This window comes from Typopeltis vanoorti, chromosome 25, assembly GCF_054136105.1.
Source record: "Typopeltis vanoorti isolate ZY-2024b chromosome 25, IOZ_Tvanoo_1.0, whole genome shotgun sequence".
Taxonomy (NCBI): Eukaryota; Metazoa; Arthropoda; class Arachnida; order Uropygi; family Thelyphonidae; genus Typopeltis; species Typopeltis vanoorti.
In genome coordinates this window covers 8,597,873-8,624,824 of record NC_143573.1, presented here as the reverse complement: position 1 = coordinate 8,624,824, position 26,952 = coordinate 8,597,873, and the positions used below count along the sequence as shown (strand labels likewise).

Genomic DNA, 26,952 nt, shown 5'->3' with positions numbered 1-26,952 from the left:
GCATTATGGAAGCAGCATAAGAGAAGTGGTAATAACCAATTCCATGTGGATTACAAAGACTAGGCCAGGAGGGTGACTTGGTTGGTAAGGGTAGTGAAAGTGAAGTATAAGCAGCAGTTGTCTAGTGAAGTGAAAAGGAATCCTAGGGAGTTCTTTTGATATGTAACCAGCAAAAAAAAAAAAAAAAAAAAAAAAGAATGATTATGGAGAGATGACACTGATTGGAGGGGAGGAACTGGTATAAAGACAACTGCGGAAGATATAGTGGAGATACTTAATGAGCAGTTCATAATTCTTTCATTCTTGTGAATGTGACATCATGGAGAGAATGAGAACAGTTGATGATAGGGAGGAGAGACTGACTGTAGGTGAGCAAGAGGTGTATGGGGAGTTAAGCAAACTTGATGTTAATAAGGCTTGATAATATATCACCACGTATTCTGAAGGAATGTGCCAGGGAGTTGACATATTTTTTTAATATGACTATTGCACAAAGTTGATTTCCAAAGGAGTGGAAAGAGGGCAAGATTGTACCGCTTCATAGGGGAGGTCATAGAATTCAAGCATAAAATTATAGACCTATGTGTCAATTGTTGTGGTTAAAGGGTTGGAGAGGCTGGTGGGAGCCAGCATCTGGAATTGGGTTGACAACAGTGGTATTATCTTTGATAGACAGTATGGATTTGCTAAAGGGATATCATGCTTTAATAATCTCCTTATTTATTACAATAAGACATTGGACAGAGGAGAGGGAGACACAGTAATATACTTAGATTTCACAAAGGCTTTTGATAGATTACCTCATGATAAGTTGATAGTTAAACTAGAGCAGACATAGTTAGATATTAGATTAGTGCATTGGATCGGAGATTGGCTATGATGAGTATCAGCAAGTTGTTATGGAGGAGCAATATCCTGGAAGAGAAAAGTCACTACTGGTGTGCGTCAGGGGTCTCTTTTAAGGCCATTGATGTTTACCGTGTATGTTAATGATATTGGCAAAAATTTGGGATATTCAGTTGTTTGCAGATAATACAAAGTTGGTACGAACTATAAAGAGTCAAGCTGATATTGTGACTTTACAAAAAGACTTGAATAGATTGAGGACATGGGAGTGGGGATGCCATTTCAATGTTGCAAAATGTAAGCTTTTAAATTTTGGAAAACCATGATGGGATGTAGAATTTACTCTTGGTGGAGATATATTGTTGAAGATTGAGGAAATAAGAGATCATGGTGTGATGGTGAATAAGAATCTTAAATTTAGAGAAAACATTGCCAAAATTGTCAGAACAACACAACAAATTCTAGGAATGACGTGGAGGACACTGACTTATAGAAGTAGGGAGAATTTTGTTCCATTTTATAAGGTTCTGATTAAGAAACACATGCACTGCTGTGCACTGATTTGATCACTGATTTTCAAAAGGATGAAGAGTTGGAAAGAGTCCAAAGGCAACTTACTAAGGTAGTTTCTGATCTCTGGAATGTCGAATATGAGGAAAGGTTGAGTAGATGCAATTTATAGAGTCTGGTGGATAGGAGGAAGAAGGTGATATCATAGAGACCTACAAGTTAGTATGGGGTTGTTATAGGATCAGTGTTGAGATTTTTCAGAAAAAGGTGGGTGAACAAGAGGTCATCCCTGGAAGCTGTATAAAGAGGATGTGTACAAAGGATTATGAAGCAAGTTTTAGCATGCAGAGTTGTGAATGATTGGAATGCATTGCCTGAGAGCATATGCAATTAATGCAAAGTTGGGACAAACCATGAAGAGTAGAGCAAATGTTGTGGCCTTACAAAAAGACTTGAATAGATTGAATGAATGGGCATGGGAGTGTGGGATGCCAGTTCAATGTTGTAAAATGTAAGATTTTAAATTTTGGGATACCAAGATGGGACGTCTGCAGAGAATTTGAGTTTAAGGTATGGTGACCTGTGTATATGACAAAAGGATCTCCTAGATGAGTCTTGACTCCATGAGGTCATAGGGTAATAATAATATCCCCCCCCACTACCACCCACCACATACAAATTTTTGTGTTCTGCTTGTCTCATAATAGATTCAATGATGATATACAGTACTGGAAAGTCTCATCTGTATGTTGAAAGTTTTTACCCTTGGTTATATTATAACTTAAAGATTAGGAGAGGGTTGAAGTGACTTAAAATCACTTCTCTGATGAGACCTCAATAAATGTTGAAACTGGTTTGGATAGTGACACTTCCCATAATGCAATACACATATTCTTACAGACATGTATAATGCTATGCATTATGGGATACTAAGGCAATTGATATCAGGTCTTATCCTCTATGTACGAGCAGCCCAGATGCAAAGTGACTTAATGTGCCAACTTTGTTTACGTTTGGATAAAGGATAAAACCATGAATATAATTTCTTCGCATGTTTAATTTATAGTCTCATCTATAGTCGGATAAGGGAGTTAAACTGAATTATTTGCAAATATGGAAAGGCATGTAAGACAAATTTTAAAATAAAATTAAAATAGCTTCACAAGCTAAAGTTATGCTTTTCTGGAAAATAGATTTAAGGCTAATGCGATATTGTTCCAGTTTATGCTGCTAAATGTTTCAGCTATAAGAATTTTTATTTTTTCATCTGCCTACCTAAAACATGAAAATTGTAAATATCATATAAAAACCATATCCAGTTTCATCTCACCATTTTACTGATACTGATGTGTAGAATAATACATCCTTACAAATCTCTATTGCATGCTAGTTTTAAATTTTTAGTTCATTTGGAGATGGTATAGTTAAATACTGTATCAAATATAGCACTTAACTATACTGTAAGAAAATAATGTAAATATTATAGATATTTATATCATTTAACAGGGATCCAAAGGTGTTCTTCGAACAATGATTCTGCATGGTGAAAATGTGGCAGATATAATTCCTGTCGATGTTGTCATTAATGTGATGATCACAGTTGCCTGGTATACTGCTACTCATCGGTAAGTAAGCTCTCCCACATGCATGCACGCACGCACACACACACACACACACATCTTTTAACAGTTAGTTATTTATCGTTAAGGATAATATAATTTTATTTAATAAAAGGTTCGATTTTTAATAATCCAACCAGCTGTTGATGTGCAATAAGCATATCTTGAGACATGTTACAGCACAGTCTGAATTTCTTTCAGAATGAACAGAATGGTTGAAGCAATGTGAATGTAAAGAGAATGCGATCAACTATGTCCCCCATTAGATGCGATAAACTTTGTTCTGAATATGTGGGATTATCAGATTCACTCATAAATGATTTTGCTGAGTGTTAATCTTAGACAAAAGATTCACTGGTATAAGGAAACCAAGAAAAAGTGTGTGGTACATTAATTATATGTTATTATTAAGACCAGATTTCCATGGAGTCCAAAGACTCATTGTGAAATGCAAACACTGTTAGACATAAAGCTCATCCAATCATGCTTTAAACTCATTGAATGTATATGAATTCACTACAATGTCAGGCAAAGCATTCCAATGACCAACCACTCTCATTCCAGAGCACCTACTCCTTATGTCTCTGCTCACACCCTGATTATACATACACATTAACCTGGTAACAATCCTTTATTAACTTATTAAATGTCTCAGTCACATCACCTCTTTTCCTTCTATTCACAAGGCTTTGCAAACTACATTCCCTCAAACTCCTCATATCCCACAATTCAAAGACCAGATATGATTACAGTCTTCTCTGGACCCTGTCCAACATATCCTCATTGCCATGAAAACCAGAGGACCAGATCTGTTCCCAACAATCCTTATGAGGCCTGATCAAGACCTTATACAATGGAACAAGAACTTCTTTATTTCTACAAGTTAATGTCTTCTGCATCATTGTCATAAACTGATGTGATGTCTTCACAACTTGCACAATGTGACCTCTGAATTTCAGATCAATGTTAAAAGTTTTCCAACTTGGTTACTATATCGCACTATGCTATAAATTAAAGATGCCAAGAAGTTATATTCTTGATTTTATCCTTTATCAAAGTATAAGGAAATAAAGTTTGCACATGAAGTCACTTCTCGACTGGGCTACTTATATATAGAGGCTAATAACTTCACATCAATTGCCTTCGTATCCCATAATGCAATGCATATATCCTTATAGGCATGTATAATACTATGCATCATGAGAAGGGCTACTACCCAGACAAGTTTTGACCTTTATTGAGATCTCATCAGTGGGAGCTAGACCAAGAAGTTATACCAAGGTTGAAATAATGCAGAAGTCATATTTCCATATAGAAGTAGTAAAAAGGTGTCGCACTTTATTACTAAAATATTTTGAATTAGAGATAGATGTTGAAAGTTTTTCTACTTGGTTATATGGAAATTTGCCTTCTCCATTACTTCAACTTTGGTATCACTTTTGGGTCTGGCTCCCACTGATGAAACATCGATAAAGGTTGAAATCAGTCTGGGTAGTGGCCCCTCCCATAATGCATAGCATTATACATGTGCATAAGAATATGCACATTGCATTATGAGATACTAAGGCAATTGATGTGTAGTCAAGTAGACAAGCTGTGAAGTGACTTTACCCACAAACTTTGTTTGCTTGCATTTGGATAAAGGATGAAACCAAGAACTAGAGAGAATGGGAATGGATATGAAGCTAGCAGCATGGATAGGGGGATGGCTGATGGACAGACACCAGAGAGTAGTTTATGGTGGGGGTGGAATCTAGGAGAATGATGGTGACTAGTGGAGTACCTCAGGTTTCGCTACTAGGGTCATTACTCTTTAATTTGTATATCAGTGACATAGGGAAAGATTTAGGAGAGGATATTCAGTTTGCTGAATTTGCTGATGATGCAAAGCTAGGGAGAGCAATAGTTGATATTGTTAATCCTATAGAAACCCATCAGTAATTTGAATGTCTCAATCATATCACAACATTTCCGCCTATCAACCAATTTTTGCAACACACAAATCTTCAACCTGTTCTCATAAGGTTCATTCCACAGACCTGCTATCATCTTGGTCACTCGTCTCTGGATCCTCTCCACCTCCTCCCCATCAAGAAGAAACCCTGGCACCCATATCTGGGCACAGTAGTCTAGATAGGGTCTTATCAAGGCTCAATATAGAGGAACAATAACTTGTTTGTCTCTGCTTGTTAAAGTATTTTTCAGCAACCAAGCGATTTGATGAGCTGATTTAGCCACTTTTGCAATGTGCCTCCAAAGTGTAATGTTTTATAATTTAGGAAGCAAAGATGGGATGCAGAGTATAGAATTGGTGGGGACATTTTAGAGGAGGTGATGGTGGATAGGAACTTAAAAGTTTGTGGACATCTTGCTAAAATTGTAAGGCCAACACAGCAGATTATGTGAAAGATGAAGAGAACACTAACATGTAGAAGTAGGGATGTTATGATTTCATTGTACAAAGCTTTGATCAAGCTGCATATGGATTATTGTGTGCAGATTTTGTTGCCTAGTTTTCAAAAGGATGATGAGTTGTTGGAGATAATTTGTCCAAGTCTGTTTCTGATCACTGGAATGCAGAATATGAGAACAGATTGAAAGAATGCAAATTACAGAACCTAGTGGATAGAAGGATGAGGGAAGACAAAATCGGGACATATAATTTGGTACGGGGCAATTACCAATTTAATGTGGATGATAGATGAGGAGAATAAGATGCCATCCCTGGAAGCTGTATAATGTGGGTGTTAGCAAGAGAGAGTGAGGAGTAGATTTTTGGATGGAGAGTGGTGGGTGATTGGAATGCATTGCCTGAGAATATGGTGAATGCAGAGACAGTGAATGTATTTAAGTCAAAGTATGATGAGCTGATGAGCTGTCTGTGAGAGTTCAACCTCCCACAATAATTTTTTTGACTCATAACTATATAATTCCTTGGGGTTTAGCTCTTCTGCATCATTCAGTTTCTTTTGATATGCCAATTTCTCTTAACTACATTTGTAACCTTTCTAGCCTAGACCTTGTACTCCTGCCAAGGGATACCCTGTTTTTTTTATATCTTCTCCATGACATCCTCTCTCTCTCTCAGAGAGACAAGGAGAATAAGAGGCTATCCCTAGAAGCTGTATAATGCAGGTGTGAGCAAGAGGGTGAGGAGTAGATTTTTAGTATGGAGAGTGGTGGGTGATTGGAACATCCTCTTTCTCAGAAGTTCTGCATAATTCCATGATGACCAAGTTCCAGGCACTACTGTTTCTCTCTCCTTCAACTAATCAAGCCACTGCACATCAAAAATCTGTTTCCTTAATTTAATATAGTCCCCTGCTCTGTAATTCCACACAGCTCTCTTGTTCTGTGAAACTTGTACCCAGCTGGCCACTCTCCACATCAAGACCACATGATCACACTTTATCCCAATTGGTGGCATCATGATGATATCTTCTATTATCAATGTATCAGACAATGTTATTAAACTTAACACTTTAGTCCCCCATGTAGCTTCAGCTACATGCTACAACAGATAATTGTCCCTGACCAGCTTAAAGAATTCATTTGCTATTCACACATGATATTTCTGCTTCCATAGTTTTAAGTTGCCATTATCACCTTCCTATCAGTCACCAGCCTCATATATCTGAACATTTTAGAATCATCTCCCTCTCCATTCCCTTGCCTGCAGCAACATCCCACTAAATATCTAAAATTTCAGCTAACCTCACACCAAATGGCCTCAAAGCCATTATCGTTATTGCTTTCTTCAAGTTTCAAATTGAGAGGAAACAGCTCTCTTTTATCTTTTCTATCTTTCATAAAAATGCTATAACCATCGAATTCTATCCCAGTGATTTTACATCATCCTCTGTTAACCATGCCACACTGACAGCAGTGATTTCTGAACTGAATAACTATATCAAGGCCATGAACTCTGCACCCTATGACACCTCCAGGGAGTCCAGACTCATCGAGGGAAGGTACCTACTCTACTCGTACAACTATGGTTCATTCTAACTGCAACTACACCAATGATATCTACCACCCACCACCACCACCACTAGTATTTCTGCAGACAATCACAAACATCCATGCTCATAGCAGGATTTGAAACCACAGCCTTTTGGTTGGCAAGCAGATTCGCTAACCACACTGGCCAACTACACCATCATTCAAGTAATTTTACTCTGATTTTTCCTATTGAGGCTGTCCAATGCATCTCCATCTAATTTTCCTTTGTCCCTTCTCTTGCACCACCCTCATAAGTGTGCCTTATCTTGCACCACTCTCATAAGTGGTGGACTGCGAGTGTAAAATATGAGGGTGTTTGAAAGGTTATTGGCCTTGACCATAGATTGCAACACTATTGGAATGATTTTTTTTCTAAGTTGGTACATCTGTCATAAGCATCCATGTGAAATTAAAAGTCATTATATCAGGTAGTTTGTTTTATACAGCTGTCTGAAGCAAAAGTGTTGTCTGTATCCCTTGAAATGGATAAAATTGAGTATTGTGCAGTTATAAAATTCCTTGTAAAAGAAGGTTTAATGCCAAAAGAAATTCATTCGAAGTTCATAAACGTTTATGGGCACTCCTCCTTTGTTTTCAATAATTAAGAAATGGGCTGTTGAGTTTAAAACATCCCACTAAATATCTAAAATTTCAGCTAACCTCACACCAAATGGCCTCAAAGCCATTATCATTATTGCTGTACCAGCCTTCAAGATGATCCATGTGAAGGACGTCCAAAAAGTTTAACAACACCAGAAATCATTGATTGGTGCATGATATGATATTGGATAACGGGCGAGTCAAAGTGCATGAAATTGCTGAGACTATAGGCATTTCAAAAGAACGCGCAAGATATATTTTGCATGAAGAATTGCAAATGAAAAAGCTTTGCACACGATGGGTGCCATGCTTGCTCACAGCAGATCAAAAATGCACTTGCATGAAAAGAAGGTTCTATGAACAGTGCTTGGAGCATTTTAACATGAATAAAACTGATTTTGTGCATCGGTTTATTGCTATGGATGAGACTTGGATTCACCAGAATCCAAACAGCTGTCAAAACAGTGGACAGAAGCCAGCTGTTCAGCACCAATGAAAACAAAGTTGGTTCCATCAGCAGGCAAGGTCATGGCATTGGTGTTTAGGGATGCTAAAGGCATTTTGTTATTAATTATCTTGAAAAGGATAAAACAATAACCGGGGAATATTATTCCGATCTTTTAACCAGGTGAGACGAAAAAATTCGTGAGAAAAGACCCGTTTGTAGAAGGAAAAAATCTTTCATCTGGACAATGCACCTGCCCACAAAGGTGTTTTGGCAATGGGAAAAATAAGGGATCTGCACTATGAATTGTTGGAACAGCCATCCTATTCCCCAGATTTGGCCCCCTCTGACTTCTATCTCTTCCTAAAACTCTTCCTCGCTGGTCAGCATTTTCTTTTGAATCAAGAGGTGACTGCAGCTGTAGAGGGGTATTGCAGATCTTACTGAGAACCACAACTACAGGGAGGGGATAATGGCACTGCAGCATCGCTGGAATAAATGTATTAGTCTTAAGGGAGATTATGTTGAAAAAAAAAAAATTTTGAAATTATAAATTTGTTTTTTCATTATTAGGCCGAGAACTTTTCAGAACACCCTCATAGTTTTCATTACTGGGATGCAGAGTATAGTATTGTGTGTGGGGATATATTAGAGGAGGTGATGATGGACAGGAATTTGAAATTTTGTGGACATTTTGTTAAAATTTTGAGGACAACATAGAAGATTGTTACTCATCTGAGACATACTTTGCCATCTACTCCATTTTCACATATTTACCATATATTCCCCATGCAGTACTACATTACCATTCACCATTCTTCCACAATCATTAATATTTGACTCATCTGCCACTGACACCTTCTTGCTTATACCTCCCACTACCAATTTCTTCTCTAAATGCCTCTGTCTCTCTCTCTCTCTCTGCACCATTTTTCAACCTTTCAAGTTCTTTTCTAATATTCTCACTTGTGTTCATATCTTTCCTACTGGCTTCTTTACCATTCTACATTCATTCATTTTTCTACCATTTACTGTCTTTTGTAACTTCCTCTCTCTAACCTCTGCCATGTTATTTGCTACATTTGTACTATTATTATTATTATTCAGACCTCCGTGGAGTCAAAAGACTCATTACGGGAGGTCCTTTCTGGGAAACACAAAGGCTATAATACCACCTTTCTCGCATTTTTATTTTGTAACTTCCAGGGCTAGACCCTTGTCATCACTCCTTCCTGCTGTTCAGCCAAGTGAAACAACTCCCCAGTGTCAACTCTGTAACCATCTTTCAACAGTTTAAAAGTCTCAATCATATCACCTCTCCTTCTTTCTATCTACCAAGCTCTGCAGTCCACATTCCCTCAGCCGATCCTCATAACTAGCATTGTACAGTCCTGAAATGATCTTTGCTATCTGCCTTTGTAACCTTTTCACAGTTAAGTTATCCCATTCAAATCCTGGGGACTAAATTCAAGGGACATATTGCAAATCCTTTGCAATATGTCCCTTGAATTTCAGGTTTCTATCAATCATCAACCCCAGATCTCTTGTCTTCCCTACTTCCTCAAGTATATCTCCTCCAATAGAGTATGCAGCGTCCCATCGATGTGTCCCAAACCTCAAGACCTTACATTTTGCTGCATTAAACCGATACCCCCATTCATTTGCCCATCTGTCTAGCTTATTCAAATCCTCTTGCAGGGCTACCACATCTGCACTATTACTAACAACCCTTGCCAGCTTCACATTATATGCAAACAACTGAATATCCCACTGCAATCTGCTGACAATGTCATTGATATAAAGGTTCCCTGTCGAACCCCACTTGTAACCTCTGCCTCCTTGAAACTGCCACACCATACACAACTCTCTGATACCTATCAGACAGCCAATCCTGAATCCAGTTGACCAACCTGACATCCAAACCTATGTGCCTCAAATTAAATATCAGCTTATCATGTGGCACCTTGTCAAATGCCTTTGCTAAATCTAAGAAAATGGCAGTATATGCCTTTCCCTCATCTACTGCTTTTGTAACATTATTATTATAAGGCTAGCATATCACTAAAACAAGAGCATCCCTTCACAAATCCATGTTGACTCACACAGATAACATTACTCTCATCTGCCAAATGCTGTATATGGTCCCTCACTAATTTCTCTAAGATCTAAACAACTACTGATGACACACAAACTGACCTATAATTAGTTCAGTTTGTGTCTCAAACTGACCTATAATTAGGTCAGTTTGACATACTTATGTAATGAAATAAGTGTGTTCTGCCCTTATGCAATGACACTATCTCACTTTCCTTCCATTCCCTTGGAATCTTTCCCGTAGCCAGACTTTCATTGAAAAGCCAGGTCAAAGGAGCTGTTAGTTCTTTAGGCAATTCTCTCAAAACTCGTGGTGAAATACCATCCAGTCCCACAGCTTTACTGACATCCAGAGTACTCAGTATTTAGAACAGTCTCTCCTCCTGCACCTCTAAACCTCGAACCTGCCCTATCCCTCTAGTATTAAAATTTACTCCTCCAGGATGAAATACTCCAATAAAGTGTTCATTGAACAATTCCACTATGTCTCCTCTGGATCAGTCACTCTATTCCTCTATTCACTCTATTCACAATTATTTCTCCTCATACTGGCCACATAGCTAAAAAATTCCCTTGGATTTTCTTTGGATCTAAGGGCCAATCTCTTCTCATATTCCAGTTTCGCTTTTCTTACTATACCAGTCACTCTCCTGGCCTGTGTCTTATATTGTTCATGCATCTGCTCTTCACCTGTCTCCTTATATCTCTTCTTGATAACTAATAATTAAGGAATTGACAGCGTACACTAGAAATATAAACTAAATAAACTTTAATATATACTTTCCGATATTTCGGCAAACGTCATATTGCCATCTTCTGAACTGGAATATGAGAAAGAAAGACAAGTGCAAGCAAGTACTACATAACAACAAATGAGAACTGAAGCTAGGATGCTACCATTTTCCTAAAGCCCTGCTGGTGCCCCCTGGTGGGCTATATTGGTAGTTCTTGGCCTTTGGGCTGAAGTTCTTCTGATAAATGTTTCCCAAATTTGGGGCAGTCTGATGCATCCAAATTTGTTCAGGTTTGGCATGTTCCTAAGGGCTGAGGCTGATTCCATGAATAGTCTTTCATATCTGAACTTGCTGCAGTGTATTACTGTGGCTTTCTTCCACCTTATTCTGTGGCAAGTATCCAGAGCATGGTCTGCAAGCCCAGAGTGGCTGTACTAGTGAAATCGGATGTAGTCCTTGTGTTCTGAGATTCTGACATTTGCTATCCTGCCTATTTGGCCAAAGTAGGACAATTTACAGCTGCAAGGGACCTGGTATACACCAGGTAGGTCTAGGGGAAGTGGTTGGTCTTTAGTGCAGCGGATAAGGGATGCCAATTTTCTATATGGTCTGTAACAAGTGGTCAAGTCATGTTTTTTTAAGATTTTGTTGATTTTTTCCGAGGTGCCTCGGATGTAGGGAATGGTGATGGATTTAGAGTAATCTTTTTTGTGAAGGGGGGGGCAAGGTGGGTTGTGGATGACTGGTTTAAGTATTTTTTGGATTTTTTGGGGGGGTAGCCATTGGCTGAGAAAGTGTCATGGATGTGATATAGTTCAGTGGTTAGGGCTTGATCATTTGAACAGATTATTTTTGCCCTGTTGAATAGTGTCTTAATAACTCCATATTGTTATGAGGGGGGGTAATGGGATTGTTGGCAAATGTATCTGCCTGTATGGGTGGGTTTTTTATAAACTGAGAAAACCAAGGTTCCATCAGGTTGGTGGGTGACTAGTGTGTCTAGGAAGGGGAGGTTATTGTTTTTCTCTTTTTCCAGGGTAAACTTGATCTAGGGTGTTGGTTGTTTAAGTGTGTTAGGAAGGAGAGGAGTGAATCTGGGCCATGTGGCCAAATAGCGAACACATCATCAACGTAGCAAAGCCATATGGTAAGTTTTTGTGGGGCTGAGTTTAAGGCTTTCTCTTGAAAAGTCTCCATAAAGAAGTTGGCCAAGGGTGGGGGAAAGTGGTGAACCAATGGCTGTCCCCTCTATCTGTTTGTAGAATTTTTCCTGCCAAACAAAATAGCCTGAGTTCATTGTAAACTGAAATAGGGCTGAGATATCGGGAGGAAATTTAGCTTGGATTAGTTCTAAGGTTTAAGGAGGAGATGTCAAACCTGACCATTATGTCACTATGTTGGAGTGTGAGGTTTTCTATACTGGCTTTGAAGTGGGCTGAGTTTTTTATGTGTGATGGTGTGTTGCCAGTATAGTGTGAGAGCGCTTTTTTTTTTTAAATGCTTGGCTAGTTTGTAAGTGGGGGAATCAATACCATCCACTATGGGACGTAATGGCACATTTTCTTTATGTATTTTTGGGAGCCCATATATGCGGGGGGGGGTCTAGAGTTATATGGTTTTAGTCTGTTGGTAATCTCCACAGGCCAAGAAGTGACCTTCTTAAAGAGCCTATGGAGTTTTCTAATTTGAGAGTTGGTATTCAATAGGGAGGTAAGTGGCTCAATCTAATAGTAAAGCCTTAAGCTTACCTGTGTAGTAATTAAGATTGAGTACCACAGTGGCGTTCTCCTTATCTGCTTTGGTGATAACTATTTCTTTGTTTTTCTTCAATTCTTGTAGTGACTTGTATTCACTAATGGATATGTTGGTTTTTGGAGGTTTGCTTTTGTGAGAACACAGGCTACATCCAATCTAATATCACTGGCGATGTGGTTTAGAAGGTGGCAAATCCCACGTTCGATTTGGATCATTAATTCCTCGGTCGGTAATTTCCTAGGAGAGATGCCGAAGTTGTGACCACGTGACAGAGCGTTGAGTGCTTCAGGCTTCAAGATAACTGAAGAAAGGTTAACTACAGTGTTGGTTTGGAGTTTAGGTTTGGACGCCAAGTTCTTTATTAATTTATCAAACTTGTTGATATGTCAACTCCGTATTTATTCGAAATCTTTATTAGCCACGGTACACGAGACGTCATGTAGAACTGACCAAAGCTTGTGATTAAGCATATTTGAAAGCTCATTTTCTAGCGCTAAAATAGCTCTGTTTATGTCGGCTAGGGAGCTGCGTGCAGCAGTAATTTGCTCCCGAAGTAAAGCCTGGCTAGCCCAGTTGTAGATACGAAGAGCTTTCTGTGAAAAGAAGCGGTGTGTAAATTTTACACAGTTAGGGATGACTTGATTATCCTGGCAGCATTTTAGGAATGCCAGATAGTTAAGTTGTCTGGATAACTTCAGCTTCAGTTTGCTGTAATGGCAGGCCTTGCGTGCGAAGGAATCTCCATGGATGATCGTAATTTTTGTAGAGAGGCTTATACGCTGGTTAAACATGATAAGTAATAATTAAGGAATTGACAGCATACACTAGAAATATAAATTAAATAAACTTTAATATATACTTTGCGATATTTCGGCAAACGTCACATTGCCATCTTCTTGGAACTTAATACAAAGACAAGTGCACACAAGTACTACATAACAGCAAATGAGAACCAAAGCTAGGAAGCTACTGTTTTCCTAAAGTCCTGATGGTGCCCCCTGGCAGGCTATATTGGTAGTTCTTGGCCTTTGGGCTGAAGTTCTTCTGATAAATGTTTCCCAAATTTTGGACAGTCTCATGCATCCAAATTTGTTCAGGTTTGGCATGTTCCTAAGGGCTGAGGCTGATTCCATGAATAGTCTTTCATATTTGAACTTGCTGTGGTGCATTACTGTGGTTTTCTTCCATCTTATTCTGTGGCGAGTATCCAGAGTGTTGTCTGCAAGCCCAGAGTGGCTGTACTGGTGAAATCGGATGTAATCCTTGTGTTCTGAGATTCTGATATTTGCTGGCCTGCCTGTTTGGCCAAAGTAGGACAATTATATCTCTTCCATAGCCTCTTTTTCGCATGCAGTTCCTGTTTGTCATCCATTTTACTCGATATTGTGTCCTCTTCTTCACTTGTGGAATACATACAGCTTACTATTGCTGCTAACAAATATTCCTTCACAATTTCCCAACCACTAATGATATCCTGGCCTTCTAATTCCTCCCTCTATGAAACTTCCCCAAGTTGACATCTAAGACTATTATAATCACCTGCCTTATAATTCCACATACATTCCGTCTCTTTGATACTGCTGCATGTCTATTCATCTTCCAAGTCAAAACCACATGGTCACTCTCCAACTGGTGGGAGAGATGTCATCTCAGTTATTATCAACTCTTCTGATGCTATGACCAAATCCAAAACTCTTGAATCTCTTGTTCCCTCTATTACATGTTGCCTAAGACATTTGTCCCTCAATAATTCTAGAAATTCCATTCCCTTATTGCTACATGCATCTTCCTCTCCCCAGTTTACACTGCTGTAGTTAAAATCTCCAATAACAATCATTCTTTTTGCACTTGCCAAGCTCAACTGTCTAAGCATCTCCTGGTCCTCTCCCCTCTGTGCTCCTTGGTTTGTAGTAACACCCCACTAAATATACTGTCTTGCCTACCTCTACCTCACACGATATGCTTTCAAAATCATTAGTGTCACTGCCTTGCAAAGCCTCCAATCTTAGAGGACATAAATTGTCACTTATCACTTATTGTCACTTATTTTCCCTTGCTATCCTGCTGAAAAATGCTGTACCCCGATACTTCTATTCCTGTTATTATATCCTCTTCTGTCAACCATGTCTCAGTGAACCCAATAATCTTTGGCCATGTTGATGCTATCAGTGCCACAATTCCTCTCCTTTATTCCAGATACTCCTGGCATTAGCATAAAGCATAAAAATGCCACTGTTTCTATACCCAGCTTTATCCCTCTAGACTCAGCGTTACCTGATGTCATCCATCTTCTCCCAAGTACCCATTCCCACAAGAGGCCACCCCTGCTACCACCGACCCTGTGCATTCTACTTTCCCTGCATTGACACACCGACTCGTTCAGAACAGCAATCTCTCCAGATGCCTACATCCTTCCTCATTCAAATGTAAGATGTCTCTCGCATACATTTCCTCTCTGTACTCAAATATACCCAAGCATCCACATATTTCAATTCTCTCTTCTGACACATTCTAGCTGTTATGTGATTCAATATTACTGCTCTTCTGCTCAGCTCGTCACTATCATACCTAGGCAACACGCACACCATCTTTCCTCTCTCTGTCTTCTTTCGTACAACCTCAAGCAGGAATCTCATACCTCTTGCTGCCCAATTTACATTTCCTCTCATCCACCCTTTCACCCCCTCTTAATTGCCATAGCCACACTTGCTATTTTTCCTCCGGGCAAACACTCCTCACACATCCTATCTTGATCACCGTGGATTATTGTGTCCCCATACATTACACCTCTTACCACTCCGATCCTCAATTGCTCCGATCATCACTCACTCTCTCTACTTTAACACTTTGTCTCTGTGTTCCCCTACTTATCTGCGTTCCTGACATCACTCTATCCCTGGTTCCAGTGCTCCCTCACATTCTTCTCATTCCCTCTCTCTATCATTCCCGTAACTCTCTCTCTCTCATTCCCTCTCTTGTACTGTCCTATTCTCTCCTCTTCTATCATTCCCATAACTCTCTCTCTCATTTCCTCTCTTGTACTGTCCTATTCTCTCTTCTTCTATCATCCCCATATCTCTCTCTCTCTCTCTCATTCCCTCTCTTCTACTGTTCCTATTCTCTCCTCTTCTGCCATTCCCATAACTCTCTCTCTCATTCCCTCTCTTCTACTGTTCCTGTTCTCTCCTCTTCTATCATTCCCATAACTCTGTCTCAATCCCTCTCTTGTACTGTTCCTATTCTCTCCTCTTCTATCATTCCCATAACTCTCTCTCTTTCCCTCTCTTTTACTGTTCCTATTATCTCCCTTTCTATCATTCCCATAACTCTCTCTCATTCCCTCTCTTTTACTGTTCCTATTCCCTCCTCCTCTATCATTCCCATAACTCTCTCTCACTCCTACTCTGATTCACCTTGCATTTGCCTAATCTCATCTTTCACACTTCTCATTTCATTCCCTAGACATTCCACCTGCCCTTTCAGCTCATCTATCTCTTTCTGCAAGTCAGCCACTCTTATTTGTCATTCATCCTCCCAATTGAGACTATCTCCAAAAACTTCTCAATCCTTCAATCTTTCCATACTCCCCACTCTCATTATTTTATTCGTATTTCTCTCGATATTCAAGCACTCTATCATACCACTCATCTCTCTATGTGAAGAATCTCCTGCTTCTGACTCAATGAGATCATTTATAGTCATCTCTAACTCACCAAGTTCCTCCCATTGCCTGCATTTTGTGCCTACACACATTTCCCCCTTCTCTCACCTTCCACATATACAACTGCCAGGATGCATACATTCCACAAGTCCTGCATGCTACAAAATCCCATATGATATCACACAAAATAGAGTCCTTAAATGGTGAAGGACTTGGCGATATGCCATTTGCAATTTTAACTCCCGCTGCCGCCATTATTCAAAATGGCGTCAAGGAACTATTACCACTAAATTCTAAATAAGTATAAGAGACTATAACTATATAAGTAAAAGTACAAACAAATAGAAACAAAACATTTAAGTAAACTAAATAGAAATAAAATAAAACTAAATAATGAAAACTTATGTTATCTTTGTTTACTCTTCCACCATTAAACATCCGACCCTGTCTTCTCGGCAACCAAAATACACAATATAGAGACAAACTAACTAACTTCAAAAACAACCACTGAAGGATACTCGTATTCCAGAAAAACAACGAGGCTCAAATCTTGACAGAAGTCAGACTATTCACTAATTAAAAAGCACTTTTTTCAGCATAGCTCAAATTCCCTGCCACGGTACTACGGTGGCAGGGAATTTGAATGTTCACCATACTACATTCATTATTCCTGACTTTTATTATATTCTTTTGCTCTTTCATTATGTCTAAATTCCCATTAGACATTGTTGATCTTTTTAAATTCATTATGAATTTTTGGTTTTTTTAGTTGGAATGGCAAACTCTTGAAAAATAGAGGGAATCGTGATGGGTTCTCTGACTCTGGGTAACTTTTATTTAGAATATTTAGAAGAAAAAATGCCTGCCTTAAATCCTAAACCTGCACTCTGGATCCATTACATTGATATTTTCACCATCTGAAAGAACTCACATGAACTAAGTCGTTCTTCAAAAAATTAATAATTTATGCCCTAGGATCAAATTGACCTTAGAATTAGAATCATGCAAAACGTATCCTTTCTTGATCTCCTTATCAAATGAGATGCAAATTGTTCACTCATCTCTTCTGTCTATTGCAGACCTTTCTCTGGCCATTATATGCATCAGAGATCAGCTCATCATCCTTCACACAAGTGAAGTATTATCAAATCATTACTATCAAGAACCCACAGTTGGTTCTTCAGCAGCATCTTTTCAAGAAAAAGGAAAAGATGACCATCAGGAAAACCTCTCTTTTGAATGGCTACAACCCAAGAATTATAGACAAAATTATTAACTGTTTTCTTCCCATTTCTACAAGAAATGACTAATAGGATTCCATTTCTTGTATTCAAAGGCCATCTGAACATTTTGCTCATATCCTACAGAAATTTCATCTTTCAGTACAATTGCTATTGTTATCTAGAGTTTATCACTGGCTACTCCCACCAGTAAATTCAATTTTTTTTTGGGGGGGGGGGGGGATTGTGTGCAATGGTACAGTCTACTGGCACTAATGAGACATAACAGATACAGCATGTTTAGAAATTTGTGATATTCACTAATATTTTTTCATATGAAATTCAAATAAGATTAGTTATTTAATGAATTTGTCATTTTACATTACATCTATTGCTAAGTTATTTGTTTTACTGTAACTATTTTTAGAATTTTAAATTACTTTCATGTTACACATTAACACATTCACACCACTGTCTCTATGCAAGGTATGACTCAAGCAAGAGTGGTGCTGTAATAAAACTTAATTTGTTTGGTTTACAACTAGGGAGGAAGATGTTCATCCCAGTTGTTTCTAAATACACAAAATACTCGAATTATTAATTACTCTAATTTTTTTTTTTCAGTGCAACAATAAAAATTTACTTTGTTTTGCTTGTACATCTATGCAGTTATGGTATCTGTATGGAGAGAGGATTTTTATTACATAGTTAATGCATTCTGCTACTAAATTGCCAATATATATTTTATATATTGGCAGTTTATATATATATACAGGGTGTTCGGGATAAATTTGACAGTTTCTTAAGGAAGAAGAAAATCTTCTTTGTATCTATTAAATTTAATGAATTGACAAAAAAACATTACAGGCAGAGTTAATTACAATACTATCAACAAGATTTACTCAAAATAACCACCATTAGCATCGATCACAGCTTCAATTCTGCTTCGGAACCTCGAACAAGCTGATGCTACAGTCTCCCTGGGAAGGGCCGCAAAAACTGTTTTAATTTTATCCATTAACTGGGCTTTTGTATTACTGGAAGTGCGATTGGTGTCTTTTTCAACTGTGCCCCATACAAAATAATCCATGGGGTTAAGGTCTGGGGAGTTTGGAGGCCAAACATTTGGACTGGTGAAGTCGTAGAAATTTTCAGACAACCATTTTTGACTTTTCTCAGAGATGTGGCAAGGGGCCGAATCCTGCTGCCATACATACGGCCTACCATTGCCTACCCTTGTTATCCAGGGCTTGACTACAGTTAGCAACTCCACGAACAAAGCCCGAATTCCAATGCCAGGGTTCTTCAACACATGTTCCTGCAGATTTGCGAGGAATTCTGCTGTACGAACGCAATCAGATCGTCTGCTAGGGATCTTTCTTCTTGCTACATCCTCGTAGTCACCATTGCAAGTCTCTAGTTCATGCCTGATTGTTTTTACTGTATTCAGGGAGCATTGGGCAGCAGTCGTAATATCCTTATTTTGATGGCGGGCACGAATCATCATGATACAAGTTATTCTCTTCCATGATTCAGGTGGGTTCCAGCTATCCATCCTTTCTGACATCTTGTATGTGAATGAAGAAGGGTCCAAACTTTTAAATGAAGAGAAGTGTGTGTTAATACATGTAACTTACGGAAAAATATAATTAATTATAAATATGTCAAATTTATCCCGAACACCCTGTATATATATATGTGTGTGTGTGTGTGTGTGTGTAGAAAGTATTTTACCTTGGGTATAATAAATGTTAAAGATACCAAGCAATTTTAAACCTGATTTTATTCCATTTCCCAAGTAAGCAAATAGACAAACAAGTCAAGTTTGTGCCTGCAAGTGTTGCAAGTCTAGCTGATCCTTCACGTAGTGCAAGACCAAGGCAACTCATGGTAAAAGTAGAATAAGCTCCAATCACTAATCTTAATATTTACCCTTAATGCAAAGCAGATCTCCTGGAGGAGATGCATGATGCTCTGTATTAAAGGCAAGGGGCCACTACCCAGATATATATATATACACACACACACACACACACTAGATATGCAAACAGAAAGCACTGGACAAATTCTCATTCTGCTCAAGGTCAAGTATAACATAATTGAATTTGTCCTTCCTCTCACAAACTTGTTAAATAAATCATTTTGCTAGATTTTATCCAACTTTTGCAGAGGTTCTGTTTATCTAAGTCTAAGAAGTAATGCAAAAATTGTCTTGAACCATGAAGTAGAAAATGAAAAGAATTACTAGTTTCTTATCACCTTCCGCAGTTAAGAAAAAAAACTAGTGAGAAAATGAGTGAAGTGTTAACTACAGAGACTGTATAATAAAAGACTGATTTTGTACCTCATAGTTCTGCATCCAGCAGTAAGGACTGGCAGACATAAATGTCTAGTCAGGTTATTAGACTGTTGATTAAAAAAAAAAAAAAAAAAAAAAAAAACTTCTGCAATGATGTTACACAGTGTTTCACTGATTTGAACTCTCTACCCATGCCATTCAGTTGGAGGCATTCATTTGACTAACATGTGGCATGTTAAGGGGCTGTATTGTTAAAAATTGACTAACACGCTGTGATAAAGTCTTTCACAATAGAAAGGCATTCTCCAAGTGCTATCAAACAGCGATTTGATGGTGTTTACGGGAAAGCTTCCCTTTCACATTCCACCATGAAGGAATGAGCTAAACAGTTTTTCCTAGGAAGAGAGAGAGAGAGAGCATTGAACATGATCTTTGTGATAGTCAGTCTGTGGAAGTGATGAATGATGAAAATATCTGTCTTATTGAGAAGGATCTACTCAATGACAGACGGTGAAAGCTCAAAGAAATCTTAGGAAGGTTGGGACTTTCTATAACAACTGTCATTCACGAGCAGCTTCACATGACAAAAGTCAGTGCAAGGTGGGTGCACTGGCTTCTCTCTTAAATTCAGAAGGAGCATCGTGTGACTTGTTCCTGTGTGTTTTAGAGCTTTCCCAAGGGAATCAAAGAGAAGTGCTGGAATCCATTGTCACCAGGGATGAAACCATGGTCCTTTATTATGATCCTTTTTCCAAAAGAGAATCTATGGAGTGGTTGAAACCAGGAGAAGCACCACTGAGAAAAACCAAAGTCACTCAGTCCACCAAGAAGATCATGGCAACAATCTTTTGGGATTGGCGAGGAATTCTCTTGATTGACTTTAAGGAAAGGAATACCACCGTGAATGCAGAATCTTATGCTTCACTCCTGCACAAACTGCACGATGCCATAAAGAAGAGACGAGGAATGCTGAGTCGTAGTGTTTGCCTGCTTCAAGACAATTCTCCAGTCCATACAGCTATCATTGCGAAGGCTGCAGTGAAGGACTGCGACTTCAGGAGATTTAGCACCCAGTGATTACTACCTCTTCTTAAAACTGAAGATAGACCATTGAGGAAGTAAATTTGCAGATGACAGTAGAGTGAAAGATGCAGTTTTAGGCAATTTTGCAGACAAAAGTACAGACTATTTTTTTCAAGGGGATAGAAATGTAAATTCAAAGAGGTGAAAAGTGTGTTGAAGTAAAGGAAGATTATGTTGAAAAGTGACACAGTTGTTTTCTTTCTTTCACCTTTAAAAGTTAGTCGAGCTGGAAACTTATGAAGCCATCCTCATACATCAGTAAATTAACTTAATGAATATAGAGTGAGTAATTATTATAGGAAAGGATTTCAACTGTGGGGGAAGGAGATTGAAAGGAGGCACTTATTTGACTAAAACGTGGCACGTAAGTGGCTGTATTGTTAAAAATTGACTAACAGAGAAGGCCATATGGCAAGAAGGAAATGGAATTTATGCAGTTGATAATAGATAATTATCTGAAATAGCATGTGATGAAAGGGACTTATAGAGTTTGAGTTCTAAATCTAATGTTAACATCTGAGGATTTGTCCATAAACATGTTGCAATATCCCAGCTCTTTTTTGTATAAGTGCAGTATTCCAAATTAAAGATGCCAAGAAATAATATTCTTGGTGTCATCCTTTATCTAGGTGTAAGCAAACAAAGTTTGTGTGTATTCATGACTGGGCTACTTGTATATAGAGGCTAATGACTTCACATCATTAGCCTTATTATCCTATGCCACTACCCAGAATTGTTTTGACAAAAGTAAAGGAGTGCTCATCATTAGCCTAGAGAGAGAGAGAGAGCCTGATAGTATTAAGAGAAAGAAAAGACAGATAGATAATATGAGAGATAAAGAAGAGGCCTCAGCTCTCTAAAGGCCATCAGTTTTCCTTTTTCACAAATCTCGTGCAGATGAACAACCAAAAGACTAATTGAAACTAAAGCACAAAGATGACTGATTACCCAGGTGGTTAGCCTTATCTGAGTTAACCACCTTGAGTTGGCATCTGCCTGGGATTGATCTAAGACTACACTGAATTAAGAGAACTGACCATGTAAAAAACCTTTCACAGCAAAATTAGACTGTTTCATTCCCCCCCATGGTTAATATTGCATAATGTGGGTGGTCTATACCACCTAGCCAAAAATTTGATATCTTCTAGAATGATTCTTTTTAAATATAAAAATCATCTGATTGAATAATAAAATTTCAACAATATAATATTATAAAGCATTAGCATTTCATATTGCTGGTTTACAAATCCATGTTTCTTTCTAACCTTCCATAAATGGTATTTTACTTCATTAATTATCAAAGTCAAAATTCTCTTCCCATTGCTGACAGACAAGTGGTGGGTACTGCAAAAAAATCTGTTCTGTTGTAAGTAATGGAATGGCCAACACATTACATAATCTGTTCCAAATATGCAGGGCAGGAGAGCAGCTGTAGAATGCATGTTCTGCTGTTTGGATCTCCAATGTCAAAGTGCATCTATTTGATGATATTGACTGGAAGGTGACCATATGCAATTCTCAAAGCAAGATATCCCTCCTGTTAGGGTATCCTTGGAACTTCAGTAAGTTATTAAACATAAGCATTGTTGTCAGTACCCAACTGTGGAAGTTCGTTTCAAAAGAGATTAAAGATTTCTTTATACCAAATTTTACTTTTGAAACGATCTTCCCCTGCCTGGAAAGAATGTCAATGCCAAATTGTTATAGCAGTCTTAGAGTTAAGCACAGAATGTTCTAGTATTCAGGAACAATCTCAGCATTTGGACCTTTATAATCATTTACTCCAGGCAGGGGAAGATAAAAACCCAGCTAGTACTGGAGAAGATCTGCACGTGTGATTGGTCTGCAGTATTTTATGTATTTTTGAAGCTATATCGCTTTAAACAGAATTTTAAGACTGGAAGCCCATATCCTCCATGCTTCTTGGATAGTTGAAAAAATTCCTTTCTAACTTCATGGTATTGGCTGACCAAAAAAATTGCACAGGCTTACTATATAATTTCTTTTCTTCAGCTTCTGTGATGTCTCTAATAGTTATTATGTACAACTCAGCAGGGAAGGTTATGGTTTGAGTACTATGGCTTTAGAAGAAAAGGAATGTGGCAATATTTTCCATTCTTCTAAGGTTTTAATGTTCTTGTATTTATATATAAGTTCTTGAAATGGTAATAATGGGTAAGTGGAGAATGAAATTCCAAATATAATGAGGGATTCTCTCTTAGGGGGTTAGTCCAAATTGAATGCCTCCAAGATCTCACTTTCTAGAAACTTTTAATTTTGTCTTGTCTGTATTGGTAGTTAATCACTTATCTTGCAGAATATTTTCAAAATACCAAAAAAAAAAAAAATGTATATGGAATCATTATCCTTCAAAGTGCCCACTACATCATCAGCATATGCTAATACCTTATTTTAATTCATAGTTGAAGGAACTGTTATTCCTTGCACAGTACATGTATTGTCGACTTCCTGTAAGAAAGGTTCAAGAACCAATGCAAAGAGCAATAGACTAAGAGGGAAACCTTGCTTGACTCCTTTTGGAATTTTGACTGATTCTGACATTAATCCATTAACTAGCAGGTGGATAGATAAAATGGCATAGGCTCCTTGGATAACAGATAGCAGCTTTTCCTCACACCAGTTTGCTGGAGGATGTGGAACAGAAAGGAATGCCAGAACTTATCAAATGTTTGGGTAAGGTCTACTGATAGTATTGCCATCGACTACTTTTTTGTATTAACTAAGTGGAGTAGATCATGTAGCAGAAACATATTAAATTCTACTGTTTGGCCTTGAAATCCTACACCTGTGTGCTTTTAATTATGTATCTCATTCCCACTTTGAGCCTGTTATTGATAATGCGGAAAAATATCTTGTAGTCTGTATTAGATATAGAAATAGGTCTCCATTTGCTGATTAAAGTGTGATCTCTATTATGTTTTGAAATGAGAACAGTATGGCTTGCCTCAAATTCACTTTGTATATGTCCTGATGAGAGAAAGGAATGAAACAGTATAAGTAGAATAGGAAGAATAAGGCCTCATGGTAAATTATTATCCCTATACCATCAGGTCCTGAGGATTTTCTTGTCTGGCATTCTTTATAGGCCGTGGTAACTTCAGATGCTATAATGAATTGTCAAGCCTATCTTGGACATTATTAAGGTCTCAGGAGTTGGAGGCAGATCCAGAAGTGATACCAAAGTTGAAGTCATGCAGAAGTCATATTTTCATATAGAAGTTTACAAATGGTGACATGTTATTATTAAAATGCTCTGAATTAGAGATAGATGTTGAAAGTTTTTTCACTTGCTTATACTGTAAATTAAATATGCCAAGAAATTATATTCTTGGTTTCATTCTTTATCCAAATGTAAGCAAACAAAGTTTGTGTGTGATATCACTTCATGACTGGGCTACTTGTATATATAGAGGCTATTGACTTCACATCAATTGTCTTAGTATCACATGATGCAATGCACATATCCTAACAGACATGTATAATGCTAAACATTATGGAAGTACTCCAAAGTTATGAAGATACCTCCTCAGCCAAGTGGAAAAGCTATAATAAATTTAGTTTAATCCTTTATCCAATCCAAGTGTGAGCAAACAAAGTTTGCACCTGAAAGTATCTTCAGGACTGAGCTAAGGTGGTACACACCAGGGCAACTTGTTGCAAAGGTGGAGCAAGCTACCAATACTCCTGTCTCAGTATCTCCTATAATGCAAAACACATCTCCTTGTGGATATGTCTAATGTTATGCATTAAGGGAAGGGCCACTACCCAGACTAGTTTTGACCTTTATTGAGGTCTCTTCAGTGGGAGCCAGGCCCAAGCTGAGATACCAGGCAGAAGCATTCGCAGGTCATCTCTACCTATAGAAGTTGCCAAATGGTGTGCCACCCATTTTTATTAAATTACTCTGGATTTAGAGAAAGATGTTGAAAGTTTATTTTTCACTTGGTTAGAATATAATAAATTTAGTTTAATCCTTTATCCAAGTGTGAGCAAACAAAGTTTGCGCCTGAAAGTATCTTCAGGACTGAGCTAAGGTGGTACACACCAGGGCAACTCGTTGCAAAGGTGGAGCAAGCTACCAATACTCCTGTCTCAGTATCTCCTATAATGCAAAACACATCTCCTTGCAGATATGTCTAATGTTATGCATTAAGGGAAGGGCCACTACCCAGACTAGTTTCGACCTTTATTGAGGTCTCTTCAGTGGGAGCCAGGCCCAAGCTGAGATACCAGACAGTATCTCATACTATACTATAAAAGTCTGAAGCAAGTCCATCCAGATACTGGTGTCTTAAGCAAAGCCATGCCTATCATGAACAGTTTTGTCAACAATAATTTTGAACTCACTGCTGCCAAGGTCTCCTATATTCTACTTTTCCAAGTAGAGAAATTCAAACTGCTGTTCATCTGTTGTTAGCTGGAGAACTCTCCAAATTTGCTGTCTCAGAAGGAATGGAGCTGTGATTGAGTTCATCAGCAGTAACTAAATTATACATCTCAATCATACCCCCCCCCCTTCTCCTCTTATTAACAAGGCTTTGCAGTTTACATGCTTCAAACCAGTCCAAGATCCCTCATCTCATCTACCTCCTTCAAATTTTCTCCACCAAGTGTATACTTTGCATGCCATCATTGCTTACCAAATTTCAAAACCTTACACTCTTTTAAGAACACTAACAAGTAAAGAGTTCTTCAATAGTTATGTAATCATAGAGATGTGTGATAGCATGTATCCCCCACAACGATTTTGACTCCATGAGGGTCAGATGTTAATAATAATAGCACAACTAAGCTACTCTGCCTTCACATATATCCATTCTCTTCATTCTCACATCTGTTATCTTAGTGTACTCAGCTCTCCCACTCTCCATATACTTTTTTTCCCCTGTGAAAAGTAAATTCACTGTATCTCACTGCATCCACCTCACCATGTTTTATATATAGAGGCTATTTTTCACTACTTCTTTCATATAGCTTTCCTCCTGTTCACACTCCTATTATTTGTATTTCATTCACCTTCCCTTCCTCCAGAATTTCTCTCTTCAGTCACTGTGACACTTAATTCCATCATGCCGTTCATCATTTCTGCTCTGCTGATATACAGTGTACAACCACAGAAGTCCCTTTCTAACATCCTTTTTCTCAACTTTCACATAATTTATTTATGTTTTTACTATCAAACTTCACATGGAACTCTGTTACACAAATTAGAATAAATAGGAATGGATATAGCATTGGTTATATGTATATGAGAGTGTCTGATGGATAGATATCAGAAAGTAGTATTGGGAGGAGTAGAATCCAGAAGAATGTAGGTGACTAATGATGAGTATGTATGTGTGTGTTCAAGGTAATTTGGTAGGATTGCTACTGTTTAATGTTTAATTTGTGTATAAATGGTGGATTGCAATTCCACTGTCAGCCTAGGTATTTCTGAATGTGTTAGGTAGTAGATGAATTTCATTATTCAGCATGAACCCACAACTTGCTTATTAGGTGCCTAAAGTGACTTGAAAATGATCTCTATTTGATCTCTAAAGCAGTTTCTGGATTTTATTATTACTATATATTATTATTATTATCACCCAAGACCCCCCCCCCTTGGAGTCAAAGACTTATCAAGGAGGTCCCTTTATCATACACACACAGCTCATCATACCACGTCTTAAACACACTTAAACTCTCTGCAGACACCACACTCTCAGGCAAGACATTCCAAACATTCACAACTCTGCATGCATAAAATCTACTTCTCACTCCCCTGCCCACATCCTCTTTATACAGTTTCCAGGGATGACCTCTAGTTCTTTCCTGATCTCCCACTGTTTTCTGTAGAACCTCTCTATCATTGATCCTGTAACAATCCCTTACCTTACTAACTTGTAGGTCTCTATCATATCTCCCCTCTTCCTCCTATCCGCTATACTCTATAAATTGCATCTTCTCAATCTTTCCTCATATTCAGCATTCCAGAGGTCTGAAACTACCTTAGTCAGTTGTCTCTGGACCCTTTCCAACATCTCTCCGTCCTTTTTGAAAACCAGGTGACCAAATCTGGGCACA

General features: G+C 38.2%; 1 protein-coding gene across 1 annotated transcript in view; it reads left to right on the top strand.

Annotated features, from left to right (window-relative positions):
* Positions 1 to 26,952, top strand: part of LOC150092519 (putative fatty acyl-CoA reductase CG5065) — a 421,409-nt gene that overhangs the window by 302,638 nt on the left and 91,819 nt on the right. The window contains exon 9 of the mRNA XM_090414223.1: positions 2,863 to 2,981. Within this exon, the coding sequence (XP_090270349.1) occupies positions 2,863 to 2,981 (119 nt within the window). The remainder of the gene's footprint in view (positions 1 to 2,862; positions 2,982 to 26,952) is intronic.